Below are 17936 nucleotides of genomic sequence, written 5' to 3' on the forward strand. Positions count from 1 at the left end.
AGTACTGTACGGTTATACAAGTATAAAACTACACCATGAGGACATTGCCGAAAGGTGGAAGCTAAAAAAAAATGAAAACTCAGGGCACAGAAACTTAAAAAATGAGATGGATTAGATAAATTTAATTGGATGATTAAAAAATTATTACACAGGTGATTATTTTTTAATGCTCAATGGAGTCTTAATCAGGGATACTTTGGCTATGGTTTGTGTCTCTGTAGGTGGTTTGGTAGGACAGAGACGTATTGGCACCATGAGGTGTCACGTGGTGTCACACAACCATGTTGGGGACCTCAACCTTCTCCTCTACCCATAGTCATTTCAGCTTTTAATAATTAACAATGGGGTGTTTTAAAATAAAATAATAAAACCAAACAGAACTTTTGCTTAATAAAAATAAAAAATCAAAAGAAAAAAGATAAGAGTTTTGTTTTTGAGGGCATGTGGTCTGAAAAGAGCTGATCAAACTCCCACTAGTTTACAGAACAACAAGGCGTAATTCTTGGAATAGAGTTTTATAGAAAGAAGTGACACGTGCCATGTTTTAGATATATTTAGTAAAAACAAAAAAACAAAAACACCATACGGAAAACAAGGTGGTTTTCAATTTTCATTGTACGAAAGTTCTGCACGTGGTTAATTAATAACATGTATATAATTAGTTCACATATATAGTGTTAGTATATGTGGTTGATTTTGTTTAATTTGTTAACCTTAACATTCCCAAAAAAAATTTCTTTACTAGAAAAAAGTTAATGTAGTTTCTAAGTCGATGTCTAATTTAAAGATTTCTTTCTTTCTTCACTGGTATGTAAGTCTAACCCTAGTCCATATGAATGAAAAGGCTGGTCAGATAGTGTTGGAAAAAAGCAAAACTTGTAAATCCACAACAAAGATGGTTGTGCTGCTTAAAATAGAAGCACCATTATTGATGTCTCTATGTATAGTGTATAGGGATATTGAATGATGAGCATAATATAAATTTGCTCCTTTTTTTTTCCCTTAAAAAGAAGGTTATGGATATTTTATTTTGTATCAAGTGTCCTTTGGAATTATTTATATAGCATGACTTTTGACCAAATGATGAGCCAGCAATATATGTAATTTGTAGATAAATACGAAAGGACCCTTCTATTAATAATTCTTATATATATATAATATTCATCCTCTTAATCAATAGCATAACATTTTGTTGTTTAAATAATAGAAATTAAGCCATGAAATAAAAGAAGAGACGAAAGAGAAAGATTACTCTCCGAAGGATTTGAGGAGGGTATACATGGATATATTTATACAAATTGAATTTTTTGTGTCTCAATTATGGGTTTGAGAATGTAGTACAATTGACCTTGTTGTCTGGTCAAAGAGACATAGAGAATGCACAAAAGGGGAAATGTCCACAGAGTGCCAAAATTGGATTTTCTGTTCTGGATGAGACAGAGGTGAAAAATGTTGGTCTAGGGTAATTTTTAGAAGTCAACTATTTGATTTGGATGTATGCCATAAAACCAAGTACCATAAATTAATATGAAATCCTTTGAAGAATATTCCCTAATCAAGTGTGATCAGCATTTAATAAGTCAATTATTGGCAAAGTCCCCAGCATGTGCAATATAATTCTAGAGGTGATGACTTGTTCAAAAAAACTTGTCAGCTCCCAAGATTCGCAGTAAAAATTCAATTGAGTATTACTCAAAATAAAAACGGAATATTAAATATTATCCTTTTATGAACTAATTATTAAAAGTCAAAACTAGTTTCCTGAAATCCCAGAAAAAGAAAATAGCGGGGCAATGAAAAGGAAAAAAAAAAAAAAGTAGGGATCATTTTCAATGTGAGAACTGGACAAACTTCGTTTTCAATAAAGACCACATTTCCTATCTTAATATATACTAGCATATATAACTCAAATAATTAATTATATTTTTAAATAAAATTAAAGTTGATCTCAATTTTCAAACTTATCATTTAGACATACTAATGTTGAGATTATTTTGAAACAATATATGAAATTATGTATCTAAATGTATAAACATGATATGTATACTTGATAAATAACTGTGTCTTTTAACTATTTGATCAAATGTTCAAAATATATATATATATACGGAAAAAATTTTGTTAAAAAATAGTCCCTGAAATAAATTTTATTTTTATTAAGTGTCTGTGCATGATTTATTATTTACATGTATTTTAAATTCGTTGTATAATTATTTCATCAAACATTTAAACATAGTTTTTATTTAGCTTTCGGTGAGAATTACATTAACTAAAAAAAATGTTTAAATGTGTTACCCTATTGATATATAACAACAAATTATTTTTTTTTAAGAATTTTGAATTTACAAGAATTAAAATCTATTTTTTTATATAAAAAAGTGGCACTAAATTTAATAAAATCTATAAGCACCGATAACATGTGCCTCATATGTAAGTACAAGATTTTGAAACTGACTGAAAGAGAAGAATTTGACTACGTGCATTGGGTTCACAATTTGGAAAATGAGACTGAGACAAATTCCAAACCCAGCAGCAGACACGTAGAAAGCTAGCATACCCATTGCAGTCATCATCTCTGACTTGAAAGCACGACATTTACTCATTCCCACCTTGGATGGAAAATATGCCTTAAAAAAACCCTTTGTGAATTAATGTGGAAGACACTCATTGGACACAAAACAACACAACCTTTTCATCTATCTACCATTTTGAGCCCACACACCAAATCCAAATCTTTCAATTTTCACTTCATACCAACTTTTTTAGGCCCCTTCGTTCAATATTATCCACGTTTCTAAACCTTGCGTCTCTCACCCGTACTCATAAGTAGTATTATTATCTCTTACAAACTTTTTTTAAAATATATTAATCGATTAAATTAAATTAATCAACGTACCCCATACCATAGTGGGAAATAAAACACACAGAATATGTGCGAGAATAGAAATCGTTAGCCGAAGTTGGAACATTACATGGTCACACGTTTTGAAAGGGAGGGAATGTGTGTTTTTTATGGCTACGGTGGTATGATTTATTTTATGGCAAGAGAAGGTACCACGTATTTTTTTGGGTAGCTAAAAAGGGCAAAAAAAAAAAAAAAAAAAAATTGAGGCCAACTTTAGAAGTTGAACATTTGTGAGTGCACAAGGTAACTAAGTTTTGTGTCCTCATTTGGTTGAGAGCCAATGTGTTTACACATTGAGAATAGCCAATGATTCAGAGCCACATATGCAAAAAAAGGAAAGAAAAGAAAAAGTAGTGTTCCTTTGTCTGCGAGGCCACTGCTCTCATAGCACTTTTACTTAACCCCACTTGTTTTATTTATTCCATGGAATCAATTATATGTGACAAGTTCCACTTCCAATCAATCTTATGGTTTTGGTTCTGTGCATTGCATGGCTTTTGCCACCAAATCTCATATGCATTTAAGCTTTGATTAATTAGTGTTCAATGTATAGAATAGAGACAAATCACATTAAGTTGATCTAACAGCTTCAGTTAGCTCTACCTAATTTTTTGCCTGGATTTGAGTTTCCTATTTCCTACCATGCAAGGGAAACTTTCCCTGTTTTTTGTTGGTTGGAGTTTTGGAATTTAGAATCCCCATGGGCTCTTGTTGTGGTTCACATTAATATTCTACTGGTGGTGATGGATTTGTTGGTGCGATGTTGGATCATTCCTCCTCTTTCACACTTGAGGCATTTTCTTGATTCCTTGACACATCAACGAACCTTGTTGATTTATAGTAAATGTATTCTTTTAATTTTGTAATCTTAAGAAAAAAAAAGTTTAATCACTATACTCAGTATAATCTTAAAAATCAGAAATTACTATTGATGAGTATTAAAATAATTATTGTAAAAATTAATAAACTTATTATATACAGTATTTTATGAATAGATGATAGATTAAAATTACTTATTGTCATTGCTATATATCCTTTTTTTTTTAAAAAAAATTGACATTTGAGTTTTAGATATTTAGCTTGTAGTACACATGTTAAATCCACCCACAAATATTAACAGTACTATTAAATAATTCCATTTTTTTTTGTAGGCAAGCTTGATATTGGACTTGGCCCAGCAGTATCGATTCAAGCTTATTGAGAATTTTGGTAAAAGTAGTAACTAACTTATACTCTTTCTTTGATGAAGACAAAAGTTAAACATATAGAAAAAAATGGTTATTAACCAAATGAATAAAACTTTATAGATATATGAAATTATTTTTGGATCTTCACGCGCGTAATAACTTGATTTTTAAAATAGTCTATCCTTGATAATTAGAATATTCGTTACCGACTCTTACGAGTTTAATTAAATTAATAAGCCACTTTCCAGCACAAAAGAAAATTCGTAGCCCTCTTTTACCTTTCAAAGGATATTTTTCTCATAAGAAAATCAAATTACTTTTACATTAGAGCACGTGCGTTGAACTTGAAGATGAATTCTAAAAATTCGATTTGTACAAGGGGAGGTGGTGGAATTGTGACCAAAGTCTGAATTAAATAGAGAATGTGAAATGAAACTTCCTCACCCCAAGTTAGCAAAGTTATTTAAAATTCCAATATGACCACGAGACACACATATATGTATAGTTTTGTATAGCCTCAATGATTGGCCACTTGTCCCTATAATATCTTCTTCATGTGTGAAACCAATAACTTTAATAAAGACGTTTAGAATGAATGTCTTGAGGTTCTTCAACATTGGCTGAAATGGCTAAAACGCTGACACTCTTCAAAGCTTGACCAAGTTTTGTTTTAAGACAGCGATGTTGTGTTTATGTTAGGCAAAGACCATGACTTGGACCTAGCTCATCTTTTTCGTTGAATCAGTCAAAATCCAAACGACAAGTACTCAAAATCTGCCCTTAATTATGAATCTGTCTTTGTTGGCCATTGCCTAAACGACATGTATCATTCCCATTTAAGGAATCTTATGCTTTCGATGTCATCGTAGGAGGTTCACTAAAAATTATCTCATCAATCTTTCTTCTTAAATTGCTTTAACAAGTCTTGTTGCATGGCATGCATGGAATCTTGGTCAAAATTCAAGTTATGTGCCTTTTGTTCCCTCCTTTCCGCTGTCTGTTAAAGCTTAAAGATTTGATAGTAGCCTACAATTTATAGGTCATTAATTTGATTAAGTTTTCTACGTAATTAGAACTAATCTAATCCATTTCATTTGTTCAGAAAACTATATATAATAGAGAACAAATTAATGCCTCAAAGTTAGGGGAAATTTGGAGGAAAGATATTAAATTAGCGCCAATTATTTATTTATTGTAATAAGATTCAAACCTTAATCATTTAAGAAGAAATATTCAATACTCAATTATTAGGGGTATCTTTGAAAGATAAATTACTTGTTACTAATTGTGATTTCAACAAAAGCAACAGAAGAAAAAAGTAGAGCGATGAAACCTTGAGTGGGTTGGACTCTTGGTCGTAAAGCATAGTTTGAAATTGGTTTGATGGGCACCGACAATGATTAAGAATTCACTTTTGAGGCTATATGATCAATGCTTGAAGCAAGAACTAGGAAGAACCAAATTGATGGCAAGTTAGAAAGGAGGAAAACAGATCCAGAAAGAAAAAGAAAAGAAAGAATTTAAGAAGGGAAAAAAAAAAGATGTAGATAGAAGACGTAGATGGTAGCAAGGAGGGTGGGCCTTTGATGACCCAAGCCCACTAGTAATATTTTTCACAATCGCCAACTCTCCGTTTCGGGAGCACCTACAAGGTGCAGGCACGTACAGCACGCCTCCTGATAAAAAAATCCAATCATGGCCCAAAATGGTAAAGTATGGTTACTCAACGGGCTTAAGCTTTGGGGTGGGGGTTTGAAAAGAGGATGGTCTTGATATATACACCTTTTTATTTTATTTTTTTTTATTTTTATTTTTTATAAGTATACTTTTTTTAAATTATTATTATTATTTTAATAAAAAAAATTACATTTTTAACTTCTTTTTTTTTTTTTGTACACCTCCTTACTTCTCTTTTTCAGTTTTACATACATTCTCTTGTCTCTTCCAATTTTACACTTATTTCATTAGGTAGTTTTAATTTTTTCTGTTTTTATATTACTCTTTTCTCCTCTCATCTCTTTCACTTTCTCATATACACCCAGATCGTAAAACTAGCATTTTTTTACGTTGGAAGCACCTCAAAGGGTGGGATAGCTGATTCGAACCGCTGACCTTGTTTAAGCGTGGATCAACCCCTACCGCTGAACCACACGCTTGGAGTTATCGTAAAACTAGTATGCGACAACATTATAGGTACGTGTGACTTTCTCGACAATTTCTGTCAAACTAGACCTACATTTTTTTCCCAACATTTTCTCTTTATTCACACCTCAAAAAACCTTAGTATTAAATTTAATGTTATGAAAATGACATTTCAGAAGACTAATCTCACTATTCTGAAGTATTTTCCGAGATAGTGAAATTAGTATTTCAAAAAAAATTTCAAAAGTGTATTATTTTACATACTTTCAAAAAGGACTTTTTGAAACACTTACATACTTTTGAAAAATACTTTTTGGGACGTAAAATTTATTGTCCCGAAAAGAACTTTACAAAATTATGTAAAATAGTATACTTCCGAAAAAGTACATTCAGAATAGTAAAATTAATGTTTCAGAAAGTAATTTTTGAAAGTATGTTAAAAACCAAATACTTTCAACAACACTAATTTTACTATTCTAAAAAGAATTTTTTTGAACACTAAAATTATTTGATATTGTGTTTTCTATATATATAAATAAGGGAAGTACTCGAAAAAAAATGAACATTTGACTTGGTACTTTTGACACGGTTAAGAAATCACACATGTCTATAATGTTATCAAAAACTAATTTTACGTTTTAGATGTATGTGAAAACTAAAAGAGGAGAGAGAGAAGATATTAATGAGAAAACTAAAAGAAGAAGAGGTAATAAAGTAATGTGAAACTGAAAGAATTAAAATTCTCTATTGAAATGAGCTAAACTAGATGGATGTGAAAAAAAGTAAAGGAGTGCATGTGAAAACCAAAATGAGAAGGGAAGGAGGTGTGTGAAAGAAAAAAAAAAGTGTTAAATTAAATGTTGGGGTGTAAGATAAAAAAATTAAAGAATTTTTTCTTAAAAAAAATAGGTGTATTTATTAAAAAAAATTTATATATATGAACCAAAAACCATTTGGTATGCAAAAATGGGTTGGGGGTATGCTGGCCCATTTTTGGGTGTGCAGTTTCCAAATTTTTAACATTAGTTTTTTTTTTTTTTTTAATTACATGTAATCAATTGTTTGAATTGAGTAACATTAATATATGAAAAAATATGAACTTGAAATTATTAGTTAAATTAGAATAATATTGATCTACTTGTTTAATGGTCAATCTGGGTCAATTTTTTTTTTTTGGTACAGTAGAAAACTAAAAATAAAAAAAAGGAAACTAAACTACGTACAGAAAATCAAGTCCCAAAGCTTTCAAAGCAAACTCAGAAGGTCCGTCTCATGTAATGAATGTTAGAAAATCATTAAAAAAAAAAAAAAACATCATGGTTGAAATTATAAAATTATTGTAACTAATATTTGTTTTGTATGGCCACCTAATAATTTACAAGGTAAAAATATGTTTTTAGTACTAAATACATTAAAAAATAGTTATAGCTTTTGTTAAAATTTAATATGTTTTAACTTATACATTTTAATATAAATAAGTTTTTCTACACACACACCCCTAATAATTTACAAGGTAAAAATGTGTTTTTAGTACTAAATACATTAAAAAATAGTTATAGCTTTTGTTAAAAACACACACACCGCTAAAGCAATTAAATAGGTTAAGTATATATGAGAACATATGAAATATTGAAGAAAAAAATACTTGTGATTGCTTAAAATAAAAATAACATAAATAAATCTACTTAATAAAACAATATTACAATTCAATTATCATTTTTTTGAAAACAAAAGTTGCTATTTATTTTTATTCAACGATATTTCATAAAAAAAAAATATGATCTAGATATAATTTGGTTCAATTTCAATTTTGATTCTTGTTACGAATGTAACGAAACATTGCACATTAATTTCCTGTAATATCAGTATGTATTTATACGAATAGCAAATATTCATAAATATCTAAAACTATTGATGAATTTAAAAATTATAAAATATTAAGAAATAGTAAAAGATAAATTAGATCAAATATCGAAATGATAGGAAAATCACAATTTTTAATATTTAATAAATAAAAGTTTTATAAGTAAACAGGTTTTGTGCAACAGTATTAAAACACACATAGCCACTATCAAGTATCCATATCTCACCATGTCCATGTTGTAGGTCATTCATACAAGTGTATTAGAAAGTGGTCGCTATTATTCTATAATTTTGTTCAATCCAAAGGTTTAAGTTTGACCGATGCAATTTTTGGGTATGATCTCTAAAACACTCCTAGCTATTTAGATGAAATTTGATAGAATTTAATTCTAGTGCCTTTTTCATTTGAATCAAATTAATTTTCTTTTTTCTTTTTTAGTTATAAATGAAAATATCAACTTGTTTTTTTAATATAATTTTAATTACTATTTTTATCAATTCATTTTCTATTGAAATTATTTTTATAAATTGAGTCACTATTAGTTATTATTAATTTTTTTAATTCAAAGTCACCGTTAGATGGTTGAGAATAATACTTAGAATTAAAAATGTTCCATGCAATGATGTATCAAGGTCATATAAGTCATGACCATCATCCAAACATATATGAATAATATTTTGTTTGGACAAAGGTATAATGTATTGTGTTAGGTTTGGAGGATTGGTGCAGGACTCAAATGATCAGTTTTTATTTGGACTCTTTAGAAGTCTTAGCATTTCGAACAACCTTCATGCAGAGATTATAGAGCTTGTTAATGGGTTATAGTTGTGTTGAAATAGGTGTTTCTCTTTGTCAAGTGTCGGTCAGATTTACTTTATCTGGTCTAACTTGTTTAGAAGAAAACTAATCCTTAACATAGTTATGCAAATGAGATTACACTTATTCGAGAGATGTTGGGCATATCATGGAGGTGTTCCCTTGCTCACCTGCTTTGGAAGGAAATTCTTAAGTAGATTAGTTGGTAAAGAGGGACTCAACATCAGACACTCTCCTTTAGTGATCCTTAAAGAACCAGAGGTTGTTCTTTAGTTGTTACTTGCAGATGCGTTGAAAACTCCCTATTCCCGCTTGTAGGGATTGGGGTGTGTTGTTTAAGGTTCTTTTAGTTTTATCTTTCTTGATTTGTCTTTTCTTAATGTTTATCACAAAAAAAAATACTCGCTTAAAAGTTATATAAATTACATAAGTTATATTTTAAATTTTAATAATTCATGATAAGATCTAACGGTTAATATTTATTTTCTTAATCTTACAATATGATAAAATATAGAGTTTAATAGGTCATACAATGTGAATATAAAACTATATATTATCAATAAATTTAAAATTTTTTATATATGGACTTTAAATTAATTATTATAAAATTAAAAAATTTATTGTTTCATACCACAATCTAAATCTTAAATGATTATTAGGCTATCAATTTGGGTTGACGAAGCTGACAAAAGACTCATGTCGTTTAATTAAGTGATCATGAATGAATCTTGACTTTTACAAATATAGAAAATTCAAACTAGAAAAAAATATTCATCTATTTAATACATGTTAAACTCTCGAGAAATTATCCCATACTTGATGAGAAATATTCTTTAATAATAAAAAATGACCATTAAATTAGCTTATCCCAAATTAAGCCTCACATGAATAAGTACATTTGGCATGGTTTCAGGTTCTAATTTCGACGTGGGAATGCATGGTTGGAATTAGTTTACAACGAATTCTGAAGTTAGAGACAATCGCATGTTGATGTGGGTGGTGTAGCGGATATTACAAGCGTGGCATATCGTGCGATGTACAGTTCATATATATGAACAATATTCTTTAGTTTCCTACCCTTGGGTTTGATTTTTTATTATCCATTTTTTTTAAATATTGATATATGATAACCTCTTAGGTAGAAGTCTTGAAAGAAGAATTATAGAGTTTCAAAGTTCGGATGATAGCTATATACACATTTGGACTTAAAGTGGTGACACCAGGTAAATCCAAGGGGAGAAGTTATAGTTCAAGACTTGAAACTAAAATAAAATATAAAATATATATATATATATATATGAAGAAAGACAAAAAGAGGAAATAAAGAAATAAAACATATTTGAACCTTTGATTTGAAAATTATTTCATCCAAACAGTCACAACTGTGAGAAATATGGCAAGCTTTCTCACCTTAGACCTCGTCACTAACAAAAGCTACTAACTTGAGGGAAAATTGTTTTGGATCTGGATCCAAGTGTTAAAAGGCCCATTAGGCCAGCCCAAATACCATAGAGTTATATTTCTAACCCTAGGCACCTCTAAATTTTGCTTCTATTAACTTAAGAGTTGGAATACTTGTTTCTGACTCCAAGAACGTTTAAGGGATATCGACTCTCAACTTCCTACTTGAAGACTTGTTATTGCCCATCGAAGGACCACACATCCAGAAACACCTCAAGGTACACGACAACTACCCTTAACTAGTATAAATAAATCAGAATCATGGTTTTAAATTGCGGTTGCGGTCGCGGTTACTGCGATTGCGGGTATTGCGATGCGGATTGCGGTTGTTGCGGTGTGAAATTATTAATTATTTTCACTAAATATAAAAAATTTATAATTATCAATATATATTTTATTTTTAAGGATTTATACATTTTAATTCCTTTTTTTTTAAATATCTTATTATTTTAATGAATAATTTAATTTATTTTAAAATTATAGTATCAATTTATCGCATTACAAATGTATTGCGGTACATTGCAGATGTGTTGCGGACGCAACACCATTACGTTGCGAAAAAATGTGTGATTTCGAGTATCATCGCAATTGCGGTCCGATGCCGTTGCGGACAAGGTAGCAACAGCAATATTACGGCCGCAACACGTGTTGCGGTCCGCAATTTAAAACCATGATCAGAATACAACCACACACAAAGGAATAAAGAGAGGTTAAAGTATAAATCATAATAAGATTCAAAAAGAAAAACAAGGTGGAAATGAGACAAAACATAAACCAGTGAATTAAGTTAAGTTAAATCATAATAAGCATTGAAATTAACATATATAGTAGAGGCTGACATAGAAACAAGAGTCAATTCCCGAACCACAGCACTCTCGCTAATAAGGCCATCACAAAAAATGACCTTAGAAAGTCGAGGGTACTATTTGGTGCGCTCTTGACTCCCTCAGTCCCTCTACTCCTCTCACACATAAACTAATGTCATTCCACATTGTTTCTAAATTCTTACCACACATATCTTAATTTTCTAACACACTTCCCTACCTAATAATTTTTACTCAAATCCATCTTAATTTATTCTAAACATTCTTACCCTCATTGCTTCCCCCATCTTGTCTACTACCCCATTCTTCTCTTCTCATATAAGTCTCATTTGGATAAATTTTCCCATAAACAAAAGAAAAAGAAAATAAAATAAACTTCTCCCAGCTAATTTTAACTTTAGCTACTCAGAGAAATTCATTTCATTTTTTCTTCTTAATTACTTTTTTTTTTCTGTAAGTGTTTACGAAAAAAAAAACTTATCCAAATAAGACCTGATCATAGTTCTTATTGCTACTCTTCAATAGATCCAAACTAAAACTACAACTACAAACCCATAAATCCAAAAGGGTACACAAAAGGATTCATCTGAGTGACTTATCACTGTTTGAGAGGTGCACCAGTGGCGGGTTCATTGCAAAGGAAAGTGCTATTCTCATGGGAGCTAGAAAGAGCAGCTTCAATCTGGTGCAAGGTGTTGCAGAGGTGGTTGTTGATGGCTGTCACACTTGAGAGGTTGAGCTTGGCTGAAGGAATTGTGCTGGCGAGAACTTGCAGCCCCATGGTGAGGAGGCAACCTGAATTGACAGATGGAGGAGCCTCAGATGAATTGGCATCAGTGGATGTGTCAACGTTGGGTGATGATATCATTGGCACTATCATGAAGCCTTGGGGAAGAAGGGCAATGCAAGAGGGGTCCTCGCCACTCATGGCTAGCTGGATGGAATCCACATCAATGGTGGTGTACACTACTAAGCTTCCAGATTGATCGGTGCAACTCTCTTGCAGCATTAGCTCCACGTTCTGGGATGAGTTGCTTGCTACCTGAACATGTAACAATAACCTAATAAGTCACTTTTTTTAACCAAAAATATCTCTAAACCAATATAGTGAGAAACTAATTTCTTTAGATTACTGAAGTGGATTTTTGCTTCTATTAACATGCTTAAAAATCCAACTATCTTACCAACTGTACTAATGGAATTGTTTGTCACTCTTTAAAATTAAAGTTGTAACTCTAAATATATTATCAAGGTTTACATTATCGAAGTCAAATTCTAACTTTGGAAATAATACCCGGAAACAATACCTAAAAAGCATATACCACTGCATGTAATTTTTCCTAATGTTGTTCATTGGAGTAACAAGAAATAGAAACCAATGATTTGATCTATCAAGGTGATACTGAAGGTAAAAAGAAATAAAAATAAAAAAAACTAACAAAAAGAGTAAGTGTTACATTTTAACTAGTGTCACATTTTAATTAAGGGTCAAGACACAACAATTTTCAATTCCAATTTGATGAGGGTGCAATGGATCCAAATAACTTATTTTTGGAGACAATAAGGGTACAGGAAATTAACAGGTGATTTCTATCATAAAACAATACTTCATTTGGCAAAAATGATCTTACATTTATGCGAAGAAGGGAAATGCAGTTTCCTGGATGTGAGCCATTTGCAATATGAGCCACTTCATTCAACGAGTTCCCGTTGGAAAGAGCATCCATCTGCAAAAAAGAAAGGGGGTATTAATTCTTTAGTAAACCGTTAAAAGTTTTAAAGGATTAAGAGTTGAATTGTTAACTGCAGTACCTGAGATCTGTGACGTTCGTCCCTAAGGAGATCAAAGACCCTGGTGTGAGAATACGGCAACCAAGTGGTTGAAACGGCACTTAGAATCACGCCATTAGGTTGGCCAGGCTCTGTGACTTTCCTAGTTGTGATTCTAACAGTGTCTTCAGGAGAATCTGATATGGCCGTCCATGATTGACCACCAGAGGTGCTCATGTTAAGGCCAAATGTTTTTATCATTCTTTGGGCCAGTTTCATCATGTTCTTTCGCGCTTCTGGTGAAGGTATCACTGCAATTATAATACAAAAAATATATGTCACATGTTAATGTAGCATTTTTTCATCCACAGATCCCTTGTTAATTCTCAAGTTAACATAAAGATAAAACTCAGATAAAATATTAAGTACTGCTAATATTGTTTATTAATCAGAATTAAAGTTATATCTTAATAATTAATACATGTACATATTTAATAGAATTCTTTATTACACATAATACGAAAATGTGAAACTAATTCTGATTAGTGAATAACGTTTTGTGTTAATATAACTTGATTGATGTTAATCAAGATTTTATGAACCTCCAAGATCTGATATGTTTCTGGCCATGAGGCTAGCGACCCTCTCGCATTGTCTTTGCAAAACACCTAACCAACGTTGTGCTCCGAATGCCATTCCAGTGTACACATAGTTGCAAAATATCTGATGCACAGGTTTTTCTTCTACTTTTGCATGCTCGACCCATGTTACCTAACACAGTCCAAACAAAACGATTAACTAAGACACGTATACAAGAAAATGGTCAAAATGAAATATTTAGAAGCTTTGTAAAAATTGGATCACATAATAATACTTTGGGAATAGGACTTACCCTTGAATACCCATTTGGCATATCTTGAATCACACAGCCAGAGGACCTGATGCAGTATCTGGGGTAAGAAGGGTGGAAATTTTGTTGAAAGCTATCAACAGGAAAATCAACAATGGCCCAGGTTCCCTCCTCAGCATTTTGTTGACAATACCGAAGAAAATGAGTCTCACGAGTGGACACCAAAGGAGAAAGAACTTGGAATTCTGCGTACATCTGTAAAATACAACCAATATATCAGTAATCTAGCTAAATATTATATGATATATAATAGCAATTAAACATTTACACAGCTATGTTACACCTACCAGCTGAAGAGTCCCGCTTGCATGACCAGAAGCACCAGAAGATATGATTTGGACAGTTTTTGCTCTGGAAACGATTGTAGGAAACAATTCCATCCATTTTTGCTAAAATTTAAAATGTTAAAGGACACAAGTCATGAGAAAACAGATGCAAATAGAAGGGAAAAAAGAAAAAGCCTCCATTATATATAAATCCCGGAGATTATAATTTTAACTTTATAGAACTTTTATTTTAGACTATGTATAAAATGTTACAAAATGTCATTTTACTTTAATTTTAATTATTACTATAAAAATATATAGTAGAAAGACATTAAAGTAAATGATATTTTACTAAAGAGAAATTTTATTTATATAATTGTACAATGAAGAAAGAAATAGAAACAGAAGGTAAAATAATTGAGCGATAGACAGATGTACCAAAAAAAAATGTACAAAGTTTTACAAAAAGGGAAAGTTTTGAAAAATGAAAAAGAACAAAGGGAAAGACACTTCCATTTTTCAGATGAAAGTAAAGAGCTACTCAGAAGAAGGATAAAGGGTGTTAAAGAATTCAACAATCACTTACAGCATCAAGGAAAGCATCAACAAGAGTGACACTATTCATTATAACCACAGCAGAATCACGGGTAGCTTCTGTCCTCAGTTCACTTCGGTGCTTAAGATTCTGAGGCCAAGTAAACATCCTCGCGTGCTCTTCAAAATTGAGCACTTCCCTTTCACTCTCACTGCTTCGGATCCAAAGTGGCTCGTTTGTTTGACACATCTTGACAAGTTCAGCCATGGAAGAAGCGGCAAGGTCCAATGCCAAAGACTTCTCTTCTTCCATTAGTACACCACTCTCAGCAAATGGCGAAGCTTCGGGTGGCAACATCGGCACAGGAATCATTTCTGTGGATGGAGCAATAGAATCCGCAAAATGCCTTGGGTATATGTTCATGTCCAAATCCAGTGATGGAGCCATAAGAGTAGGGCCTGCTCCCATTGTTTGGATTGAACGCCCACTGTATCTTGAAGTGAGACAACACATGCGTTCTAGCTGTAACATTAAAATTCTCATTTAATCATCCTCTTTCGTCAATAGTAGTAGATTTATTCAAATTCATAAATTTCAATAAATTTTAAACAATAGTAAAAAAAGTCTCAAAAGAATGTACAGACACTATTCTAACATTCTTCTTATAATTGGAGGAATATTTTAACACATTATAAGCTTTTGATTTGATTAGCTGTACTTATTACATACTGTACTTATGAAATAATTAGTCAGCTTATTCATATTGGAAAACCTTCTTAACAAGGTCTCAAAACATCTAGCACATTAATTCGTTTAAGAATGATTTCTGATTTTTTTTTATTTGTGTTAACAAATTTTCGCACACGACATAAATTGAATATGGATTTTTTTTGTTAAATAAATATTAATGTGTAAGTATAGATGTGTAACTACCACGATTGATATTGTAAAAAGAATTTATACATTAAACTGATTTACAAAATCTAAAGAGGTTACGTATCAAAAGGAAATATTGTGAAGGCATGATTCTCAATGAGTGGTGATTGAATTGAAATTATGGAAATTAATAAACTATACCTCTTCTCTTAACCGAGCATTTTCAATGCGAAGTTGGTGTTCATCCAAGCCCAGATCAGCTCCCATTATGCATGGTCCACCACAATTGGGACACATAACATTACGCAGTGCTGCTTGTAACCGATAGTTCTCACTCTTTAGAGTCTCATTTTCGGCTCTAAGTATCACATTATCTGCCCGGTCTTGTTGCGCCTATGTTCAGAAACAAATAGTTAATGAATAAAACAACCAAATTAAAGATTCTTCCGTATGTTTCATAATGATGATAAATATCTTCATGCAGTATACAATATACTAATATAATAATTCGTGAAATCCTAAAACATAAATAAATGCTTTTAAAATTTATGAAGAAGGAAGAGAAGAGTGAAGAGCCTTGCATTGTTCCAACCCTAAAACCGTAATGATAATAGCAATAAATATGAGTACCGTTTGAGACCACATGTGACAGGTAGGGTTTAATGCGTACATTAATGGAATACAGACTGTATGATGGACATACCAAGAACCACTAGTAAATGAGAGTCTTCCTCTCCTCTCCTCTTTTCTTTTATAAATATAAATATATATATTATTATGATTATTTTTAATCTACTACTCCATATCTTCACCAGTGAGTGCCTCCTTAGGTAGGTGAATTATTAGGGCATAGGGTAGTTTTAATGCAAGCGAAAGGAAACGCGGTTTCATTGGGAAACGTGCTAGTATGTAATAGTGTTAGTAGTAGTGAGAGACGTTGAATTTAATGGGTGGAATTAAGAGATGTTCAGTTTAGGGTTTGATTTTAATATTATTTGTGAAAAGTGAAGGTTTTAATGGAAGCATGGTAGTAGTACCTTCATCTGGGTTCGACGGTTCTGGAACCAGAACTTGACCTGGCGCGGTTTAAGCCCCAAATCATGGCTCAGTTTCAGCCTCTGCTTATCATCTGGGTGCGGGCATTCCTTGAACAACCTGCCAAAGTTTTCATTTCACATGATTTCATCACTTTCGGTTTCACTTTCATCGCAAGAAAACAAAAAGAGAAAGAGAAAGAGAGATCTAGGAACATGTAATCGATTCTCACGCTTCCATTTCTTGGATCTGGCGAGCGGTGTGCCTGTGATAACGTTTCTTCTTCGATGGCTGTTCACTCTCTTGCTCGTTCCCCGACTTGTCTTCAACTTGCTCACTTCCTGAACCACTCTCCATCTCTTCCTTCCCTCGCAGTAACACGTCCTCTTCCTTCTGTTTTTTCAAATGAACAAAAATCATGCAAATGATGAAAAGAAAAAGAGAGAAAAACAATGATCCATTAACTGTAATATTTACTTACCAAAGAAGGAAAAGGTTGAAAAGGCATGGTGGGGATGAAGTTGAAGTTGGAGTTCTGGATCGAGGAGGAGAAGAGGTTATCTGTGTTCCCTCCCATACTTGACATAACTTGGCAATCCCCATACATTCTTCCAAATCCACACTTCACTTGTGTTTTGTTTCTTTGTGTGATGTGATGAGAGATGTAACTCAGAAAACTAAAGCTTACTTCAGTTGAGCCAAACCTGTGTCTAACATGCCACAACAAATATTTCCCATATCAGAATCCAAACAATAAAAAAGCTTAAACTATCAAAACATTCTCATTAAACCCTGAAAAAACAATAGTATATAAAAAGACTCCCTGGACTAGACAACCAACTAACCCCCCAAAATCTTTCAAAGATTTTTTAGTATGTTCCATGATGAATAATATTAAAAGAAAAAAAAGAAAAAAAAGAGTGAAATGAGGGAATAGCATTACCAGAGGAGAAATATGAGGAGGGTGTGAGAGTATAGTTTTGAAGATGTTAATTAGTTGAGTTGAGAGTTCAGTTGACACAACACACGCACACAAAAGGGGACAGGGTCCCTCTCTCTCTCTCTCTTTACCTTCTTAGTCCTTTACCTTATCCCAGTTTGTGTGTTACACTCTCATATAATGGATATGTTCACACTTCAGAGTGTGTTGTAATAAATGGGTTAATTTAATAAATTACTACTGTGAATGGTAAATGCAGGTAAAGAAACCGATCAGCGCCACTTACTACGTCGGCTGTTACGTTACACGTGGTGTTATCTTAATGGTTATTCCAAACGTTTCCCACACCCTTCATCAAAGTCAAACCTTTTTTCTTTCAACCCTTCTCCACGCGCTTCTGTCTCC

General features: G+C 32.1%; 1 protein-coding gene and 1 long non-coding RNA gene across 3 annotated transcripts; one reads left to right on the forward strand and one right to left on the reverse strand.

The window, feature by feature from the left end:
* The first annotated feature begins 2621 nt into the window (after nt 1-2621).
* On the forward strand, nt 2622-11656 carry LOC114916048 (uncharacterized). Its single transcript, XR_003804347.2, has 3 exons — nt 2622-5800; nt 6135-6285; nt 9828-11656. It is a non-coding gene; the product is annotated as an uncharacterized LOC114916048 (long non-coding RNA).
* Nucleotides 11134-17695, reverse strand: LOC109801304 (homeobox-leucine zipper protein ROC3). 2 transcript variants are annotated; one of them, XM_020362342.3, is made up of 12 exons: nt 17535-17695; nt 17073-17301; nt 16824-16984; nt 16594-16711; nt 15758-15949; nt 14732-15202; nt 14167-14268; nt 13862-14074; nt 13572-13740; nt 13012-13280; nt 12831-12926; nt 11134-12241 (listed from the first exon to the last, which is right to left on the reverse strand). In XM_020362342.3, exons 2-12 carry the CDS (start codon nt 17196-17198, stop codon nt 11798-11800), a joined length of 2361 nt encoding a protein of 786 aa, XP_020217931.1. In that variant the 5' UTR covers nt 17199-17301; nt 17535-17695; the 3' UTR covers nt 11134-11797. The 2 variants fall into 2 exon arrangements, with proteins under 2 accessions (XP_020217931.1, XP_020217932.1); XM_020362343.3 differs by having other exon boundaries at nt 17073-17295; nt 17535-17690.
* Nucleotides 17696-17936: the final 241 nt, after the last annotated feature.

The sequence above is a fragment of the Cajanus cajan genome, chromosome 11 (genome assembly GCF_000230855.2).
Source record: "Cajanus cajan strain Asha chromosome 11, NIPB_CcT2T_4, whole genome shotgun sequence".
Taxonomy (NCBI): domain Eukaryota; kingdom Viridiplantae; phylum Streptophyta; class Magnoliopsida; order Fabales; family Fabaceae; genus Cajanus; species Cajanus cajan.